Genomic DNA, 22,554 nt, shown 5'->3' on the forward strand with positions numbered 1-22,554 from the left:
TCATCGTAACCATCAACCAAGGCTACTTTCCCTCGTATGGCAGCTGTTTGTATTGTCAAGGGAAATACTTATCCCTCCTCCTCGTGCATCAGTATTCTGGGTCTAAATAAGAAATCATCAGGGGTTCTCATGATTCTGTCTGCAAGGCCTGGTATTCCTGCCATAAGCATGTGCATGCCATATGCGAACATTTCTGGCTCTTAAGGTATGGCCCTCATGGCTATGTGTCCTGAGTATGCCCTAACTATTTCACGTACATTTGAATAGTGCATTCCTGGAGATGAACATATTATTCCCTCCTCAGTGAACGAGATTGTCATGTTTAACTTCGTCATTAAATCTCTTCCCAAAATATTTACTGGGGTCTGACGTGAATATAGTAAAGGCACGTTCATTTCACATTCTCCTATAGAGACTGGAAGTGCATTTGTAAAGGGAAAAGGATTTGTCGCTCCCGTGAAACTCTGAGTATTTATGGCCTCGCTGGACAAGGAAAACTTGCCCTCACGAATACACGAGTGTGTTGCACCCCTGTCAACGAGAAAGCAATATTCCCTATCCCCTATAATGACATCCACCCTTGGTTCCCCGTGAGGGTCTGGTGACACTGGCAGGATAGAACACATCAGGGTTCCCAGTGAGCTGTCCTAGTACATATACAAATTTGGTGCTGCTGGATTTCCTCCAAGGGCAGTGTCATTTCCCATTCCAGGGTTCATGGCCTTCCCTAAGCCCATTGATTGTGACTGCTGCTTTGGTGCCTGTTGGGATTGTCCTTGTGGAAAATTCCCCATGCTCTGAGGTTGTGCACCTTGTTGCACTCCTGGTGCTTGCTGTTGCACTGTGTGATTTTGTGCAATTCCCTGCTGTAAGGCTGCAGGTGGATTCACCATACCTGCTCCTGTTCCTTGGCCATTCTGTATCATTCCTTGGTTTCTGCATGTGCGCGCCAAGTGCCCTGTCATTCCACACAGCCAACATACTGGTGGTGGTCAGATTATTTGCCCATTAGGCATATCTTGGTTAACATTTTGCTTATTTTGAAGACCTCCTTGATTATTTTGGAAACCTCGCTGATTGCTCTGCCATCCTCTTCCCCTAAATCCTCTTCCCTGTGGGTAAAATCCTGCATTATCCTGATCATTTTGTTGTGAACTAGCCCCCTGCTGCATGCTCGATTCAGCTGCGCTAGTTATCATAGCTCCCTCAAGAGCATATTTTGACAATTTCTTTTGTATCAATTTCCCTCTCTTGCCTTTTTGAGTTGCTTCCTTTTTGCGATTCTTTTCCTGCAGCAACCTACAATAGTGTGCAATGGTTAACTGTATTTCTGGCCAAGGTTTAGCTTCAATTCGCACCAGCTTCATGAGCCTTTTCTGTACCGGTTCTGGCAGTCATTGGCACAATATATGGTAAAATACAGGTATGGATTTGTCCAAGATTCATGAGTCTCGAGCACCCATGTGCCTTGAAAATTCTGTATATAAATCAACGGATCCTCAGACTCTTTCATTTTCTGCGTCATTATAGCTCCCATATCTGAAGTATTTGGATAGAGCACTCGTAGTGCTTTCCATACTGCGGTTCTACAATTGTTAAATGGAGCTCCGTCATGTGAGGTATTGATTGTGGTTACAGCAGGGTAGCCTGCTCGTGCCCACACATAGTCAGCTCTCTCACCAAGTATGGCAATTAGGAGATCCTTAATATCCCCAATAGCTAACGTGTTTCCTCCTGTCATTCTTTCTAACTCGTGTATCCACTTTCCAGCTCCCGATGTCAGTATTGGAAGCTTGTTTTTCAAATGTTCTCGATCCATGTGTGGCCCTGGAATATATTGCGGTCTTATTCCCCCCTTCTCGAGCAACAGAAATTGGAATGTGTAGTCCTCTCTCTCTTCTCTCATTGTTCTCCTGTCTATTGCAGGGGTAATATTTCCACATCGCCGTCTACCTGGCAATGCTCTCAGTCTGTCCACATAGGGCGGCAAAGACACCCCCCTCTGACCATGAGATACTTCTTCATATCGGTCAAGCTGCGTGGCTGACTCTGATGCCCTCGGTGCAGACTCGCTAGTGCCTGACAATCTTATTCCCTTCTCCTTTGGGAGTCGTCTTTCTCTTCGTCTCTCTTCCTCATTTTCCTTGCGCTCCTCCCTTTCGGAGTCGGACATTGTCTGTTCATAATTCATGTAACTTCTTGCATCGTCTTGGTTCCTACTGATTTCTAATCTATCTAGGGATAATTCCCTATTCCCACTACTTCGGGTGACATCCTCAGTGTCGCAAAGCTGGGTGCTCTCTACGCACTCATCTTCCCCCTCCCTTTGAGGTATTTGTTCTAACTCCATTTCGTCATATAATCTATCAATCATTTCTCGAAGTCATCGTCAATGTTTGCCCTGGACGTGCCTGGTACTCAGTCGTACGCAGGAAAAAATTCTTCGATGTCTTCCCAATCTACCACTGAAGTGGGTTTTTTAACCTCTCTCTCCAGATATTCAAGATAGCGTGCTCTCTGTCTTCGCTTATGTTCTATGTCCTCATCGAACTCCTTGCCTCTTCTCTGACCCTATCTTCTTCCCATCTCTTTTCATTTCTACGTTCCTCTGCCCTTCGGATTTTCTCATCTCTTTGTCTTTTTATTCTTTTTTCATGTATCCTTTTCTCTTCTTCTAACCTTTACTGTTTCTGACTGTCTTGATCATTGGCTGCTCTTGGGTTGCGAGTGAGCTGTTTTTCTTGCTCTTCGCGATATAGCTGTTCTCGCATTTGTCTGTCTTTCTTTCTTATCCTCTCATCTCTTAACTCCTTTCCTTTTCCCTTTCTCTGTGCATCACCTAACTTCTCCTTTTGTTTCATGTCATCAATGACTTTGCCATCGAGTTTCAATAAAATGTGTCCTCCCATCCATTCGTCTTTTGCGAATGCTATCTCATCAGTTCTACTTTTGTTTCCCTTCCATCGCTTCCCTTCTCTCTCTTTATCGAGAGATGCACTTGTCTGTTCCTGATCTCCTCTTGCATCATTATGTCTCTCCTTGTCCCGTGGGACTGCGGAGGTTATATTTTTGTCCCTATCCTTCCCTTGGTTTTCGTCACTATTATGTGTAGGTGACTCATATGCAGTGTTGTTATACCCTGAGGCTGCTTTGAGTTCTCTCAGTGGGTATAATCCCTCGTCCTTACTTTCTTCAGTTTTTGTTTCGGTTGGGGCAGGTGGCGCGGTAGGCATCTCACCCCCCTCCGTGCATACATTAAGTATCCAATCTGTTGGCGGCTTTTCCTCCTTTCCCTGCTCAAACATTTTTCACAACTCGAGAACAGCAAGGTGTTTTTCTAGCTTTTTGCCTGTATATGTGGCATGCAAATATGTCGTCATATGTTGTAAGATGGCTTTAAATAAAGATCCATTTTGTGGCTATGGCATAAACATCTTGTGGGCGGTACTTTTAACCCACTGTGAACTATATTTCTTTAGCTTGGGTGTGTGTTTTGGCACCTGCTTGCATAAGTGTGCCAATTGAGTTATATCTTTCAGGCTTAACTCTGTTTCCTTTCCTTTTATACAACACTTGTCCATGAGCGAGCACCATCCACCACAAGCTCCAATCCAAATTTTCACAAAAATTTCATATCTTCCAATTTACTCAAAAACATTAATTCACATGCGATTTCATCTCAGCTGTAAAATCGCACAAAATTTGGATCCGTTTTCTCAAAGATTTTTTTTTTTAGACATATGACGTCACAACAAAAAACAAATACGACAGACGCTTGACAGACTAAACAGACACCAGCTGGACACAGATATCTCTGCCTCTAATCATTACCCCTTCATGGAGTTTAAACGTACCCCTTTCACGACGTCTTTAAATGTTGTGGTAGTCTAATTGTTCCCCATTATGTGGGATGCTGGGTACACTTTTCTTCTAGCTGCTATGTTAAAGCGTAGGAATAAGGTGAATCCTCTCACTTCTCTGGTGTCTCCCCCGGAATCCTCTCACTTCTCGGGTGTCTCCCCCGGTATTCTTTCACTTCTTGGGTGTCTGCCCCGGTAACCTTTCACTTCTCGGGTGTCTGCCCCGGTAATCTTTCACTTCTCGGGTGTCTGCCCTGGTAATCTTTCATTTCTCAATTATTCCCGAGTCATTATCCCCTTATATATATATATATATATACTTGATACTTTATATATATATATATATATATATTCAGTAAAAAACTTTGTTAAAGGGACGTTATGGTTCAAAGTAAAACCGAAAAACCCCTGAAATTCAGCAGTTATGGTAAAATAAGCAACCATAACTCGCGACAACGTGCACTGCTAACACTAACACCCAGGACATCAAAGATGACATCACAAATGTCATTGATAACATCACTGATGACATCACATGGCTGGCTCTCCCTTTTTTTCCTTTACTGACATATCTAAGCCAAATAGTTTTCTTCAGTAACAGTCAGGAAGTAAAAATTGAAAAGGTACTATATGTGTAGACTTAGGGTCAAGTCATATCATATGAAACATATATATAGCGGAAGACACATGCTTGAAAGAGAGCAATCCTTTCTGTGCATGAAGATAATCATTAGAGTTATCAGCACTTTCTCATAGCTTTATTTTTATTACTATACCTTCCCTCTATATGCTCATATTTGTATACATTGTACTCACACTCCTTTCCTTAGAGTTCACTGACATCATTTGATACACATACATACAGTAAGTAGCAGCTTTGAAACAGAGCAATCATTTCTCTACATAAAGATAATCAGTTAGGTTATGAACTCTTTCTGCTACTACTTCTGCTTTTTTGCTTACTTCTCTGTCCCTCTATATACTCATATTTGTATGTGTTGTTGTCTCTTTGTGTTTTGTCTGTATTCAGTGTAATTATGTATTAAGTGGGTTTTATTAGCTACTTATTAGTTATGTAACTAATTACATGTTAGATTATGAATATTGCACCTTCATCATGTATACTGCACACACTGCCTAAGTTTCTGCATGAGTTGCTTAGTATACTGGATAGAACTTCATAATAGAATGCTATTTATATCAATGCATTGCTTAATGCACTAATTAGCTCATGATATTTATTCAAATGATCCTTGACACTTTTTGGTCAACATTATAAGAATCCCTCCTACAGAGTTTTCATGAAAGGTAAATGCACGTGTGATGTCATCAGTGATGTCATCAATGGCATTTGTGATGTCATCTTTGATGTCCTGGGTGTTAGTGTTAGCAGTGCACGGTGGCGCGAGTTATGGTTGCTTATCTTACCATAACTGCCGAATTTCAGGGGTTTTTCGGTTTTACTTTGAACCATAACGTTCCTTTAACAAAGTTTTTTTACTGAATTTGATAGGTTTTTAGTAGCGCAACTTAACCATACCGTCCCTTTTAACAAAGTTTTTTCATTGAATTTCATAGGTTTTTATTAGCGCAACTTAACCAAAACGTCCCGTTAACAAAGTTTTTTTACTGAATTTCATAGGTTTTTAGTAGCGCAAGTTAACCATAAACTCCCTTTAACAAACTTTTTTCATTAGCACGCAGACAATATACAAAGATGGAGTGTAAAAAGCAATTTCTCAGGGATGGCTTTACACAGAATGTTGCAAAGTAAGAATTTATGCTCATTCACAGTGAAGGTCAGCTGCTTCCATTTTTTGCTTGCGGGCCGGAGTGGCCCACGACTCGCACTATAAGGATCTATTGTTTTTTACCTTGACAGACAGGGATCGTGCCAAAAGACTTCTTTTGAAGGAGGGGTGCAAAAACGTAAGAGACGATAAGGATGACATTTCTGAAACGAAACCGCTTTTATATATTATATCACTATGAGAAAGATCGTTGGCACAGACGGAGTCGTATTTAGGGACTGCATTACGCGTGGACAATGGAAAATGCCAATATAATGTAAGTAACCCTTTAAATTATTTTATACCGGAATATAATAACAATATCGTGGCGTTAAAGCCTAGTTAAGTTGTACTTGTTCTTTCAATGTGGCATATTGTTTTGTATCGCGCACTATCACCACCGAAGTGGTCCGCTGGCGCTCAGACGGCTCTGAAAAAGGCAGAGGAGAGAGAGTGGGCTAGTGGGAATAAGTTAACATACTCCATTGCACTATCCTTGCTAGCAAATAGTTTCACGCCCTAATAAATAAAATTAATATTTTTAATGAAGATCGGCTCGTGAGACTAATTTATGTTTTTAAAACAGATACATCCTTCCCTACTGTCAATGCCACGATTTTCAGACCCCAGCCGACGCATTTTTTAACTGCCAGGTACAGCTCCGAGTAAACAACTTCATGACCCTCACCATTTTATGGGACAATCGCCAAGGACCAATATGCCCTTACGCGGTACTAGCGGCTAGAAGCAACATACCAACCGTTATGGTGGTCTAATGCCTCGTTGTTGGAACAGCCTTCCGATTATCAGTGCGACCACAGTCCTTCTTTTATCATAAACCAACACCCTGTGTAGTGCAAAGGAACAGAGCGTGAGTCAAGATGAACTTTTGCGGATCGACAGCAAAGACAAATGCAAATCGCTGAATATTCTCTAAACATTTGATGTCAAATAAATGTACTTTACGAAATGTACAATCTTGCTGTTTGCTTTTAAATCGAAGTTTCATATTCCGAATTGTGGCGCGCTGTATTGTGAGATGATGTGTGTTGTTTTCCGGGTTCTGTGTAAAGTCGCGTAGGACTGGAGATGACTGGGCGCATTTGGCTACGCACCCTGTAACGTCACGGAGAGAGACAGGGAATATGAATGCTTTGATAATGTCAGGCTTAGGGGCGGGAGATATGATTTAGTTTCACAAAAACAGGTCAGCCAGGTCGATGGGGCAAGTGATAGGATTATCACATAATGTCGGCTCACAGCCGCCTGATTTATCGTTTGTTTAGTGGACGAAAAGTCGGTTAAGGCCCATAGGAAATTGTAATGTCAGCAGACATAAGGAGGGTTCTTAAAACATTTTCAACCTGACAACGAACAATACGAACAGCGTTCTCAGAACACCCCCATTTTGTTTAATTGCAAACATTTCAGCACTGCGAGTGTTCTTAGAACACATTCAACTTGCCAGAATACAATACGGACAGCGTCCTCAGGACACCCCCATTTTGTTTATGTACCAACATTTAAGGACACCACGAGTGTTCTTAGCTCAATTTTAGCTTGCTTACGAACAACACGGACACATACTCCGTCCTCAGAACACCCCACCATTTAGTTTAGATAGAACATTTCAGAACAGCCGTGTTGTCCGCAGACAAATCGAACACAACAAAAGCGTCAAGAACATTAAAAAAAAAAAACAGAACATTGAACATATCTCATACTCCCTCACCCTCCCCAAACACTCTTACACACCAACACACTCCACTAAATACAATTTTTAATCCAAGTTTCACCGCGATGTCCGCGGTCGTCCGCGAATGCAAGATGGTGGGCGCCACAGGAAATCTGACGTGCTTCACGCACCACGCCGTCCAATCAGCGAACACGTTGCATGTCCGCGGACATCACGCAAGCCGCTCGGCCAATCAGGGCACTGTCCGCGGAGCGAACCGGGAAGTCCGTCCGCGGAGCGAACAGAGATATCACACATTTTTTTGCCTTACATTTTGGTCATTTAAAAAAAAAATACTGGATGGATTTACACCAAATCTGCAAAAGCACGCTTTTGGGACCAAGCCCCGCTCCTGCCGCAAATTTGGTGTAAATCCGTCCAGTGGTTTGGGCTGTAGGCATGCGCAAAGTTTTTTCCCATTATGTCTATGGGAAAAAACAAAAGTTTTGGGACCCCCCCTTAACTTTGTCCCCCCTGGACCAAACCTCTCCAAACTTTGCAAATAAAATTCAGAGTGGGCCATATACTTTTTTTGCAAAGTTTGGTGAGGATTCGTCCAGAGGGAGCGAAGTTATAAGCCACCCAAAAAATGCTCTTCCTATGGAAACACTAACTTAACCATAACCACATGGACGCTACCGCGTCCATGTAATGTATACCCTGATACTTTTTTGCCAAAATTACATTCACAACCCCTAGTATGAAAAGTAAAGGCACTTGTGATGTCATCAGTGATGTCATAAATGATTTTTGTGATGTCATCTTTGATGTCCTGGGTGTTAGTTTTAGCAGTGCACGGTGGTGGTGTGAGTTACGGTTGCTTAGCTTACCATAACTGGCGAATTTCAGGGTTTTTTTGATTTTACTTGTAACCATAACGTCCTTTTAACAAAGTTTTTTCATTGAATTTCATAGGTTTTTATTAGTCCAACTTAACCATAACGTCCCTTTAACAAAGTTTTTTCAGTGAATTTCATAGGTTTTTATTAGTGCAACTTAACCATAACGTCCCCTTAACAACATTTTTTCATTGAATTTCATAGGTTTTTATTAGTGCAACTTAACCATAACATGCCTGTCCCTTTAACCAAGGTTTTTCAGTGAATTTCATGGGTTTTTACCAGTGCATGCTATTTGCCTACAACTTACTAATATCATACTTACCAAATATAACAATATTTGTGTCCAATTTACAAAGCGCCACCTTACAACTCTGCCTGCCATTTCCCACCTTCTAAAATCATTTTTAACACTTCTATACAATTTTTGCAACTATTTCAACTAGTTTTGCATCCGTAGACATCTACAAACATCTGACTAAATTGCGGACCTGGCACGCGGCATGATGACGTGTCCGAGAACCCGTCCGCACTGCACGATAAGATCCGTCTTTCGCGAACATTTCGGAACTGCATTTTCTACTGATCTAGGAACTTTCAACTTCAAAATTTCCCTAGCACACCCCCTACACCTTTTCATACTCATTATCCATTGCTAATCTAGTACACAGTACATACTTGGAAGAAATTTATCAAAACTGCTATTTAGCTTAAAAATGGCATCAGTTATTGCCATCCCTCCTCCCAAAGAGCCACCAACACCACCAGCTGACGGACCTTCACAACAAAAATAGCACAGTACGTTCAAACACAATGAAGAGGACCATGAAGATGAGGTAGAGGAAGTGCCTACTTCTAGCACCAAGATCGAATCATGGGTGTGCCAGTTCTTTGCCACTGTTGGGTACTGTACCGAAGGCTAAAGCTACCAAAGTGAAATGCACTGAGTGCTATTTTTTACTCAGTCGCAGACTACCTGGATAGTACTCCTACGGAACCACCTCCATGCGCCGCCACACCAAATCCAATGACCGCAATGCTCTCAGAAAGGTTATTCCTTTCTCAGCAAGTAGTAAGCTGTCTTCCTCCACCTCATCTTCCTCAACAAATACTGTAACCACACAGTCTGATATCTATGGGCATTGGTGTGTTATAAATAAATAAATAAGGAGGGCTATGGACCATTATTGTCCATTGCAGCCCCGGAAATGGCGGATAAAGGCCATTAGCACCCCTGGTTCCCAAAGCGGGAAACCAGGGTGCTAAAACATAGATTTTTCTTCCTCTAGTGGGATGCCTGCGGCGTCCCGCTGTAAGTAAGGAAGGAAAATCCTTTTCCAATATAGCCAACATGGAAAGAGACGGTGGGGCTCCATACACAGCCCCTCTTCCCTTGCCATGGCAGCCTGCAAAACCCTATGAACATATTACCACAAGCACTTTTTTTCCCTTTCAAACCTATCCTACATTCGAATAACTTTACCACATAGCCGGTCCCAGGTAGACATAGCCACTTTAACACAATTTTTCGTCCCTAGCGGTCATGGCCAGTAGGCAGATTGTCCGTGTCATAACATTATGCCATGACCCAGACAATCTGGCTTGAAGATTTGGTCTGTAATCTTTCTCAAAACTTTTGTCCACATTTGTGAAATAGCAACAAAGTTATAAACCATCAAAAAATGTTGAGACCCCCCTCTAATTTCACCCCCTCTTGAGAAAATCCCACCAAACTTTAGAAAACCATTTATATCTAGATCCAAAATCGTTTTGCCAAATGTTGTGCAGATTCGTCAAATGACACCACATTTATGTGCATTTACAATATTTTGGGACCCCCCTCTAATTTTGCCCCCTCTTGACAGAATCCCCAAAAATTTTGCAAAACCATTCAGGATTAGTTCTAGAATGAAATTGCAAAATTACATGCAGTTTCATTGAATGGCGCAAACGTTATAAGCCATCCAAAAACTGCTTTTCCCCAACCCTGTAATGCAGGTATAGGTACAGATGTCCAAGGACATTTGAAGTGTCTGTGAACACCAGAGGACTGCCCCAGAACATCCATAGTGTTCGCGGACTTTTGGGGGGTGAAACAACCCGTTTTTTGGCTTCTAATGGCCATATCCTATCCAATCCTCACCCACCCCACATCCCCAGAGATTGTTTGTCGAGTTTGACAAGTGAAATCCTGCTTTTAAAAAAAAAGTTTTCACTGTGCTGTTCGCAGACCCCACAAAAGTCTGCGAATCCAAGATGGCGGGCATTTCAGGGAATCAGACGCATTTCACGTTTTCTCACCATCCAATCAGCGGGCGCGTCCCGGTATTCACAGACCACGTAAAAGTCAGCAAATTTTTCTGGCCAATCGGAGGCCAGTCCACAGACAGTGTGGCCAATCAGAGGCCAGTCCGCGGACCAAACAGGGAAGTGAGTCCGTGGAGCGGATGTAGATATCACAAATTTGTTTGCTTTACATTTTGGCCATTTAAAAAGAAACTACTGGATGGATTTACACCAAATTAAAAAAATGCATGCTTTCGGGAACAAGCCGCCGCTCCTCTCGCAAATTTGGTGTAAATCCATCCAGCGGTTTGGGCTGTAGGCGTGAGCAAAGTTTTTTCCCAGTATGTCTATTGGAAAAAAAGAAAATGTGGGTACCCCCCTATAACTTTGCCCCCCCTGGACCAAACCTCACCAAACGTTGCAAAAAAATTCAGAGTGGGCCATATACTTTTTTTGCAAAGTGTGGTGAGGATACGTCCAGGGGCAGCGAAGTTATAAGCCGCCCAAAAAGTGCTCTTCCTATGGAAAAAGCAACTTAACCATAACTACACAGCCACTACTGTGGCTGTGTAATACAGTCTTCTCTACTTCTAACTATATTTTGTTTTCTTCCCGCCTCCCTCCGTTACCTTTTCCCTTTACTTGTTCTAAGGCATGCACTTTATGCCAAAGCATTACATTTTTTGTTTTACTCACCGTTCGCATAGTTCCTCTCTAGACCCTCGGGATCACTGCCTTCGTTACCACCTTCTTCGGCTTTTCACCCTCTCAGCTGCCTGTAGGAATGGGAAGGGAAGTGTGGGGAACACGGGTCCCTTCAGGCCCTGACTGCAGTCTTTCTTTACTCGGCCACTGTCTATGGGGACCTTGACGGTCTACTTTTTGGCGAATGACAAAGGACTTGTGATATTGCCAAAGACCTAGAGTTTCTTTATGTCGACGGTCAATAGGTGTCTTACTTAATCAATATTCGATAGTCGATAAACCATCAAATCTCTGCTACCAAGTGTACTGGGGAGTCTCCCGGCTGGGCCCATAGAGTCAGGGTCTGCTCCTAAGTACTTTAAGACAAGATAGCTGCACCTTTGAGATGGATGGGGTGCAGATGTATTACTCCAACACCACTCAATAAGGACAACTCAATGGTTTGGCAAAAGGAGTCAGTTTAATGATATGACAAAAAACGGGGAGTCATGGAAATCAGTAGTGATGTGATCGTCCATCTCGCTTCAACTCCAACGAACTTCATAAAAACAATATCATGTATACTAAAAACTCATCATAGCTGACATGTAACACTCCAAAGTTAATACGCATTTCTATTGGTTCAAAAAAGATAACTTTAATATAGGTGATATATCTGTATATGGTAACGGAGTGAGGGGATTGGATGAACACTGTCAGGTGGGCGTCTACACCCTTTACTTCAAAAAATGACTACTGCAGACATCACTAAAAGTACGACGTCCCATTGGTTCTACTAACTATAGGACCCTAGATTATTTGGTCCATTTTGATTGGGTTGGCACCAACCCCATGCATACATTTCCACTTCGCTAGCAGCACCCAGAATGGACAGCCAGGTGCAGGGTGCCCCCTCAGCTACCCGGCCTTCCTCCAATTAAGGTTACAATCAATCATCACTTCAACAACAATGTGTCAATTATGTTACTGTGGTTGGCCTCGAAACTGCATCTTCTGACTGAGAAAGTTCTGCTATCTTCTCCTGGGCGGATGCCATGCGTAGGTGTGAACTCGTGCTTCTCCTTGCTCAGATGGTCACGTGATGCAGACACCGTGAATTTGCCAAGTTTCTCTTGATTTGTGCATTTAATTCTTATTCGGCTTGCTACCTGCCTACGCTTCCTTATCTTGACCTTTCAGAGGCAGGATATTCTGTTCTTAAATTTCAATTAGATGTAGCTACTGTTCGTTTCTTCGATTGGTATGACCTTGGCTCCTTTGGCATGAGTTGCACCTGCTGAGTTTTGATTCAGCCGTTTATCCTCGTTTTGCTAGGATATGAAGCTTGTCGTGCTTGGCCTCTAGTAACCTAAGTTGATTCTGCTTTTAATTCAAAGTGGACTTGTTCTTATAATACTGTGCCTTGTTTTGAGGAACATTATGTAAACATGGCGCTTGCCGCTCTATTCTTCTACTAAGCATAGCGAGCCGCACTGGTTTCTTAGCTTCTTGCATTTCAAGCATATGTACAGCCATTAGCAGGTTGGATATCTTCATCCTGATTACAGCCTAAGCTTTTTTCATTTTGACATCGTCCCTTCATTCTGTGTTCACAGTATCTTTATTCATAGCGTTTCATCTCTCTACATCATTCTATGGTTGTCATTTCTTGTATCTGCAAGTCAGTCCGGGCCCTCGTGACATCACCATTTGTCTTCCATTAAGGCCTTTTTGGTTTCTTCCGGGACGGTACTTAAGCAATCTTCATTTCGTCTCTTTTGCTGGTAGGGTTTTCTTAATGGATACCTTACTGTCCATGGTGTTCTTGGTATCGGTACGTCGATAGGTGCTGTTCTTCTAATGGGTACTGGGCAGAGCCCTACTGCAGTCTCTGCTGGTTTATTTGCTTATCATACATCCCATATCTCGGTGTGAACGTTCATGGTACTTCAAAATGGACGATTGGATTGCAGGTTTATTTGGGACCTCCTCTACAGTACTCATTTATCGTCCTCGGAAGGATGAAAGGCTGAGTTGGGCTTGCCGGGATTTGAACCTGTGATCTGCAGATCACGCTCAGAGCGCAGCAGTGCACGCTCAACCCGCTGTCCTATCTTACCGAAGTACTAACCTGTATACCTTCTATAAGTAGATATGTTCCAATCTAATCCAATCCCTCTCGCTAATAGGTTTTATGAATTGCCACGTAGGATGACCTCATAGATTACACATATTGGCGAATAAGACCCCTGTGTAATCAAGTTTTTGTGTGAGTGAGCAAGCATCAGTCTGATGTTGCCAGAAGACCCTGATTTATTAAATTAAGAATGAAGTACTACTTTGCCATATTCCTTGAGTCTATCCGGTTAGTTGGTCTGAGATCTTTATTGGTAATTCCATCAAGCACAAGGGATGCTTCAAGGTACTAAAGCACACCTTTATTCCCAGTTGTGCCTTCTCCTGTTCCTCCAATTCATAAGGATCCTACGATTCCTTCAATTGTCTTTGCTGCTCTCCCATTTTGTAGAATCCAGTTAACAGAGGAGGGAATCCACAGGAGATTGCAGCAGTTACTGTATGAAGACACTCTCTGTATGTGCCACCCTACTTGGCTGACCTGAGGGTTCCTCGTTACCATTTATATGATGTAAAAGCAGCCCACATCCTTGTCAACCTCCCCCTGCCACTAGGGGAGCTAGCAGGTGGGTTGGGGCAAAATCACAAGCATTTGTAAAATGACCTCAACCAGATAATCTGGATTTAAGTTCCCGGGGGAAATTGATATCCACACTTCCAGATGCATTTTTATTTCTTATTACCTTTGTTACATTGATAGGTTCTCTACTAGTTCACATTGTGAAGTCACCATTATTTTCTAAACGCTGCAATCCTATTGGGCAGTATATCAATAGAGGTCTGTTGTATGGCACAGAATGTGGCTGCACAGTCTCCTGGCAGTAGTCTAACACCCTCACAAATATATTCTCATCAAGGCTTTGCTTTTACGTATGCATTTTCATTGGTTTGATTCGATTTGATTTTTTAATTTGTAATGCGCATATCTCAAGAGAACCTGGCAACGAACTGCATCTAGGTGCCGATGGAATAATATAGCACTAGCAACTTAAACTGTGCCAGAATAGACAGAGGACTGTCTATTCTATCTGTTTTCAGATGTTTACGAAAGAAGGTTAGAGAGTTTATTTTATGTAGGTGTATCAGTAGAGAGTTCCATGCTCGAGGGCCTGCAACGGAAACCATCTGTCACCCTAAGTGTTAGTTCGGGAAGAGGGGACTGCTAGCAGACCTTTATCCATCTAGCGCAGTGCATGAGGGGGTCAGTGGTTTAAAATGTTAGATGTTGGATAGGCAGGGGCGAGGCCATGAATGCACTTAAAAACAAGGCAAAGCAATTTAAACTGTATTCACTCCTGCAATGGGAGCCAATGAGGGGTCCTCCAAAAAGCTGAAATCGATATTTTTTGAGGCAATGAGAATGTCAATAGTAGTGGTTTCAGAAGTTTAATCTGATAGTAGCATGTCTTGATTATCTGATTTACCTGCAGATTACTGCTCATATCAGATTGCCAGATGACACCAAGATTTGTTATTGTCTGAGTATAGTCAACAGCCAGTCCAAACAAGATTGGACAGGGTAGTGAGTCAAGTTCCTTGCTTAATATCTTTTTTGGCACCAAAGACAATAATCTCCATTTTAAAAGGGTTTAATCTGAGTTTGTTATCCTGCATCCAAATTTGAATCTTCTCGGCGCATTTTAGAATGTGCTCGACTGCCTCCACTGGCTGTGTTAATTGAACATATATTCCTGTGTCGTCTGCATATGAGTGATAACACAAATTGAATTGAGCAAATATATTAAGTAGTGGATCTATGTATAAACTAAAGTTTTGGAGACAGGCATGAACCCTGCGGAATTCCACAACTGATAGGCAGGGATTCGGACAGGTATATGCCTGCCTTAACCTGTTGCACACAATTAGACAGAAAGGATGTAAACCATTGACTAGCTGAATCAGACATCTCTGCCAAAGATGAAAGTCTAATAATAAATAAATAAAATAAATAAATAAATAAATAAAATCCACTGTTGAAGACTGCTGACAAATCAAGCATGGTCAGCATGCTAATATCTCCTGGTAATGGTAAATGGAAAGGTAATGGTAAATGGCAAGAGCATCCATGATGATTAGCTAACGGCCCTTGGAACGTGTATCTGTTACTGGATGGGATTACACCAGAATAATTCCAAATAAGTCCAAATAACCAGACAAACTCAAGAAGATGGCAAGTGGCTGTTTTATTAGCAATTGTCTAAAACAGGAAGTTTACAATGAGCATCAACAGACGTACGCTCATTCTCTCAGCGATTTCCACATGAAATACAATGATATACTTCTTTGTGCGCTAGAATGATGTCATGCTACGTGGCAATAGTAAAAAACCTATTGAGGGTTGGGATTAGTTAAGGGATACATCTAGATATATAGTCATATCGGAGCTGTGTTTGTTATTAGCTGTCAGATATCAGGTGGATAATTTATGACTACCTCTTCATACGTGTCATTTAAGAAAAATCAGTTACAGTGTTTCATTCATTTCTCAAGCTATAAGGTCCTTCGTTATATGGACTAATACAATTGGCCAAGACCCAGGTGCAAGCAGATAAGACATGACGCTGCCCTACCACCCAATTAGCCCAACATCTCTCATCACCCATGCCTTTGGCCATGAAATTCTCTTTGAAGTTGGCCTTGCAGAGTATTCTTGTCCTAGGAATGCAATGTGAGTGATTGCACTCGCTATCCTATCTGTATCTCCAAGTTCAAGCCCTATTTTCAGCCTTGGCTCACGTGACAAGAGACCACGATTCTGTTAATTCTGCAAGATGTTAAATGTTTTAATGAATTACTTGGCCTCTTCTGGGTTCTTTCTTGCACCTTAATGTGAGAGGATTCATCCTCCGCACACACGCTCCTCTTCAGAGTAGACAGCTGACCTCGACTACTCAGTTCTTGACTTCAGGCCTTACAGCCTCCTAACGCAGATCCAATAACCTGCTATTCTAGTGTGACACAGCCTTCATTCTCTCTTCATGATTCTTTGGCTTATTTATTTCTTGCTACCAATGTCCAGTTTCTGTACAATGGTGGTTCCGCCTGCATTCTATTCACTACTTGTAGCTAGCCTATACAATAACTTGATCTATCTTGCTTTTCAGCGTATGTACATTATACTTCCTATTTCTGCAGCACCTTTTACTGTGTAATCTTCTTATTTTACACTTTTAAGGTTCACTTGATTTTTTACTTCGTCATTTCTCCTCTAGGATTCATGCATTGTATTCATTCAGTATTTCAGGGCTTTGTGCACACTTTCGTAGGAAGTCATCAGTCCATTTTCTTGGCTCTTTCTCATATTCCTTCAGGAATCTCCTCATGCAGGCTGTCATCAACTTGAGGGTACATTTGATATGGTTGTCTTAATGTATACGGTCTTCCAAATACTGGCTGCGGCATTGGTACAATAGCTGGTGTTAGACAGGGCACAGTTTCATGTATCCAATACAGTGGAGGTAGGGGGGTAGGATTTCCTACATATGTGTATGTCTGCTCCTCTACAATGACAAAAAGCTTCTATTTATATGTTATGTTAATGTTAATGTTAAAGGATATTTGTGCCACGCACTATCACCACCGGAGTGGTCCCCTGCCGTTCTGGTGGCTCTGAAAAAAGGGAATTGGGTGGGTTAGTGGGAATAAGCTGAAAAAGTGCAAGAGAGCCGTGCTGTGCTGTTGGCGGCCTCAGCCCGGTGGGTCGTTGGCTGGGCTTGGGGTGTTTTACAGACGGTACTCGTTGTGTGCTGTTGTGCAAATCTATGTGTGGCTTGTTTTGTTGTTGCAGTGTAGTGAAGTTTGTGCAGCTTGCTGTTTTGTAGGTTTGTGGTTGTGTTTGGTTAGAGTTTGAGAGGTGTATGCAAAGGGGTGAAATTGTTAGTGGATTGGATAATTGGCATTGCTGTCCGGAAGTGAGGCGCTAAATTTCTGTGTTCTCTCCAGGTGGGGTGCGAGAGCATCTCTGTGTCTCTGTCCTTATCTGGGACCATCCGATACTCACCTACCTGTCTGTATGCGGGGCAGGCATGGATATGGGCGTCCTTTCAAATCTGGCCAAGAGAGCATTCCCAATCCAGTCGGTGGGCGGCATCGGCTAGCCAAGGCTACTCCATCCATATGTGGCTGGTGGTTGGCATTCATCATCTTATTCAGTTGTTTATGCAGGCTATCGCTCCCAGCCCCTTTGAAACGTGGCACATGCCAACGCTTGCAATTATGTCCAGGGCGGCACCTGCCTTCATTCACAACTCCATTCGGTCAATGCCCATGCCAATGTCCACAATTTATTTTAAGTATAATACCTGGTAACAATTATGGAGCGGGTGAGGATGTTGGCTGAAGTTGGCTAGGGATGCTGATTTCTGTCTTCATAGGTGTCGCTTGTGTCCTATTCGACTCAGCATCACCTCTCTTGTTGTAGTAAGAGTTTCTCTGGTCGGTTCTGGGTGTTGTCAATGTCATCGTAAATGTTGTCATCCTTTTCTTTGTGTTTCCCGTTTGGTTGTTTTGGCTTTTCAGTTTGAATCTGCGGTGTTGTAGAGCCAGGTTTTTAGTAATTTTCTGAATTCTAGGTGGTCTTTGGTGTTTCTTATTTCCTTTGGGATGCGGATACTTGGGAGAAGGAGGAGCCCCCAGGTTTTTTCTTAAGGTATGGTTTTTGTTCCAGGCGGATTTCATTGCTTGATCTCAGGAATCTCGTTGGCTTGTAGATTATTTTCTTTTGTAGGAATTCAGCTCTTTGTCCGCTGATTGCCCTGTCTGTTATGCACATTGTTTTGAAGGTGATGCGATGTTTGACTGGGAGCCAGTGCAGTGTTTTTAGGGCTGGAGTGATGTGGTCTCTTCTGGATAGTTTGAGGAGCAGTCTGGCTGCTGTATTTTGGATCCGTTGTACTTTCTTCAGGAGGTATTCTGTATCCCGAGATAGAGGCTGTTTGCATAGCCGATTCTTGACATGATGAGGGCGACGATTGTGAGTGTTTTTGTGGGTGAAGGAGAGGTAAGGTAGGATTCTTCTTGCCGTGTGAAGGAGGAAGAAGCATTTATTGATGATTGCATTTATTTGTGGTTCTAAGGTTACAGTGTTGTCCACCAGGACTCCCAGATTTTTTACTACCTTAGATGGTGTTGGTGCGGTTCCCATTTCCATTCGCAATGGAATGTAGGTGTTGTTCTCTTGGTTTTTGGATATAATCATGATTTCTGTCTTTCCTGGGTTGATTTTCAAGTTGTTGGCATTCATGCAGTTAAAGACTTCTTTAGAAACTTGATTAGGGTTGAGTGATCGGCTTGAGTGTCTTCGATTTTGTAGATGATTTGAGTGTCATCTGCGTAGTTGTAGCATGTAATGTTGTATTTTTTGAAGATTCTGATTACTGGAGTCTGGTAGATGTTGAAGTACAGTGGTGATAGTGAGGACCCTTGTGGTACTCCACAGTCGTTAACTTGTGGGGTGGATTTGAAGGGTTTTATCCATACGGTTTCTGTTCTGTCTGCTAGGAATGATTTAATCCAGAGTAGTGCCATGTCCATTATGCCTATGTCTTCTAGTCTTTTGGTTAGGGTGACACATTTGTTGCACAAAATATGCGTAGAAAGAGCATTAACTTTAGTTTCTGGCTTTCAAAATGTTTACATTTCAGCACGAAAAGGGCTGGTCCTGCCAACCCACTGAAAAGCTAAAAGCATGTCTGCTTTTCAGAATGATCACTTTGAAAATTATTATATATATAAATAGCCTTTCTTCATGTATCATTTTGGACACACTGAAAACCTGGCTGGATTTTACACTTTCAAATCGGTGGTTTCAAGCCCCTATCCCTCTTCTTTTAGCTAATGGGCACCCAGTTGGGCCACCCATGGTCCATGTGCTATTCCTAAAATGAGTATGTAGGAGAAACGAAATTGTCCCTTTTAGCATCAGTCCTCCATATAGGGCTTGATTCATGGAATTATCTGTGCAAAAAATCAGGACTTTGTGTGCCAAAGTTCGTGCCAAATCCTGTTTGTTGATCCATGGAATCGACTGTGTGCCACTTTTACGTACTTTCTGTGGAATTCGCGCAGGCACATCATGTCACTGCGAGAGGCTGAGTGCCTTGCGCGAGGCACCATGCAGAGCATGGGCGTGGTTTGTGCAGGGGGCATGGTAGGCAGCACACCACAGAAAATGAGGAAGAACAAGGCAACATGTCAGCGTTACAAGGGAGGGCCCGCAGGCAGTCCATTGCACGGCCACTATTGCGTGGAAAGATAGGTATTCATGGAAACGAGCGTGCAACCTCTCGGCATGAAAATGGCCACGCAAAGCCCGTACTATCTGTAACCCGAAGGCAGGCATACAGACATTAGCGCATAGGATTCACCGCGCAGGAGTAAGATCGGGTGTCGGATTTAAGGGTGCGTGTATGCAGCTGTGGTTCTGATCTGACGTAGGGGTTCGCGTATGCAGTGTAGCGGGGTGCAGGAACTGTTTACGGGGTTCACACGCAGATTTTCTGAGTCTTACCCGAGTTACAATAAATCGCATGCATATTGTCGTGGTGCCGGTAACTGTTACAGAAGACCCTGTGAGGGATCCCCGGGATGCAGGCTTGCTTGGGGGAAACCCCACGCACTGTTTGAAGGGTGCATGTATTCGCGCCCAGGGAGCACGTAAAGGTATCTGTTCTGGCTGTTTTTGCTTTGCATGGGGGCGTGCTGGGGGCGTTCCGGCCACGGCTTGCGTATACGGTTACTTTGCACAGACACACCCATGAATACGCAGAGCACGCATTTTTTTATTATGCGAGTAGGCTTGCGCAGTGTCGTTCTCAGCATGAGCTCATTGCTGGATAAATGTGCCCTTTTCCATGAATAGGGCCCTTGTGGTCTGCATCACAGAAGTAAGGCACAGGCAGAAGGTTTCATTGCAGATATATGTTTAGTTTTAGGAGCCCATTCTGGGATGACTGTGCATGATAAAGAACTGTAGGGGCAGCTAGAAAGGGACAGAAGCGGATCATTAGGTGTGGATCTTTGATGCGCTGTTTGAGTTAACATTTAAATTGCTTTACAAAGAATAAAAGTGTGCATTTTAGCAAGCCATATGATCTATTTTTCATTTCCTTGTATACACAGTTTTCTTCAATTAATGTTTGTAATCCTCTGCAGCTCCTGAAATATTGCGTGGATGTGCTTACGGGCCGGAAGTGGACATGTGGTCAGTGGGGATAATCACCTACATTTTGTAAGTTGGCAAAAAATAATAAGTTCAGTTTATTTTGTTGTTTCATTTTCTCTGTTTCTTATGAGGATATTCAATATTACATACTGAGCTTATTTTAAATGTGTTTATCAGTTTTCAGTAGTTAAACATTACAGCATATAATATATCTTATAAATAATCAAAATGTAAATTTTAAACGTTGCAAAATTTGAAACCCACGATGCAGCACAGTCATGAAATCCCAGCTGGCTATTGATAATCTTAAACCTTTTCTTCTATATCATGGTGGTGCAAGTATATTAAAGATTACATTCCAAACACGAGCAATCATCTACACTACGTATCAAAATGGTGGAAGATTCTTCTATAGATACATTTTATTTTTATTGTCTCATACTTCAATTGTGATCATTTTGTCTTCTGTACTTGCGAATCCATGTACATCAATTTAATTTATGATTTTTGATCAATCAATACAGCATTCGAGTTAACACATGTTTCATGCACCTGAAACCTCATCAGGACTACCACAGTATATTATTATTATTATTATTATTATTATTATCATTATTATTATTATTATTATTATTGTACTTCCTTGACTGTTCGATAGACATTTTACTGGTAACCAGTGTCCAACGTCCATTGATTAATGAAGAAAGCGAAAAGCAACGGAAGAATAGCAGTAAGTGAGGAGAGGAGTGGGGTGGGTGGAATTAAGGGAGTGGGGAGTTTCCCTGGTGTGTCCTGCAGATAATATTAGAGAAGAGCGGGCGAGAGGTGGGAACTTTGTGGGGAAGGGACGGAGCAGCATGGGTTCCGGGGATGTCCTGTAGTTTGAGAAAGGGGAAGAAGATGTTGGAGGCAGGGGGGTTCAGGAAGCAAGAGCAATCCTTTTGAAAACATCTGTTGAAGAAAGGACTATGCACAATAGGAGTTTCAAAAATAATCTTTTTGAATTGAGCATATACAACCGTTGCACAATCATGCAAACATTCAAATGAATACTCTTGTAAGAGGATAGTCTGAAGGAGCCAAATATACGGATATAACTCTTGATGAAACTACACTCTCCATCAGAATTCTCCAGTATTATTCGGATTTCAGTGGGGGCTGCACTGGACCAATGACAGACAAAATTCCATTGACCTGTAACCCTGAAATAGACACAGCAAACAACTGGAATTGTTAGTTCTAGATTCCAGAAATAAACATAGAAAGCAAACTAAAATGATATGATATGATATGATATGATATGATATGATATGATAAATGATCAAATGAGGCTCAGGCAGTATAGCTCAGTGGCAACACGCTTGACGCAGAGTAACACAGGTTCGAAAATCCATGTCCGTGCATAGAAACCTCTTTGGTATTAAGCATGTTATAAATAACCAATTCTTATTATTATTATCCTCCAAAAACGAAACACGAGAGAAATACAGTGCTCTATATACCATCATGTATTAATAAGACCATTGTTAACATTGCATTTCTAAGGCTTTTGAATGTACAAAGAAAACATTTTAGAAGTGTGTGTACTCGAGATAAACATTTAATGAAAACATGTATTCTATGGAAAGATTTGCCATATTCCCGATACAAAAAAGCAGGAATATTTTCTGTTCCTCTGTCACACGAAAGAAAGCATGGAAGACATGATCCACACACAACCCTCTTCCCCTTTGCACTCTCCTAGTCCATGTTACCTTCTCCCCCTCTCCTCCAATGCCCCCACTTGCGCTCTCTCCTCTCTGCCCTGCATTTCCCTTCCCATCCTCTTGTTTTGCCTTGAAACACCATTTGTTGTTGTACAGACACCTTACAAATATTCAATAAATAAATAAATAAACTTGAAAGGAGGTTCACGTTGCTTATTCATATTTTATGGAATTTTGAAAGAAAAAAAGACTTGCCTCTCCAAAATGTGCTAAATACTCACTGCCCTTTCATAATTGGCTTGATACTGACTATCCTGATGGCATTAGTTCATCATCTAAATCGCACTCCGTATGTG

The 22,554-nt window shown here is 42.2% G+C and overlaps 1 protein-coding gene across 1 annotated transcript in view; it reads left to right on the top strand.

The window, feature by feature from the left end:
• Positions 1-22,554, top strand: part of CAMK4 (calcium/calmodulin dependent protein kinase IV) — a 1,546,801-nt gene that overhangs the window by 1,336,871 nt on the left and 187,376 nt on the right. The window contains exon 8 of the mRNA XM_069625488.1: positions 20,483-20,558. Within this exon, the coding sequence (XP_069481589.1) occupies positions 20,483-20,558 (76 nt within the window). The remainder of the gene's footprint in view (positions 1-20,482; positions 20,559-22,554) is intronic.

This window comes from Ambystoma mexicanum, chromosome 6p, assembly GCF_040938575.1.
Source record: "Ambystoma mexicanum isolate Mex_15411 chromosome 6p, UKY_AmexF1_1, whole genome shotgun sequence".
NCBI lineage: Eukaryota > Metazoa > Chordata > Amphibia > Caudata > Ambystomatidae > Ambystoma > Ambystoma mexicanum.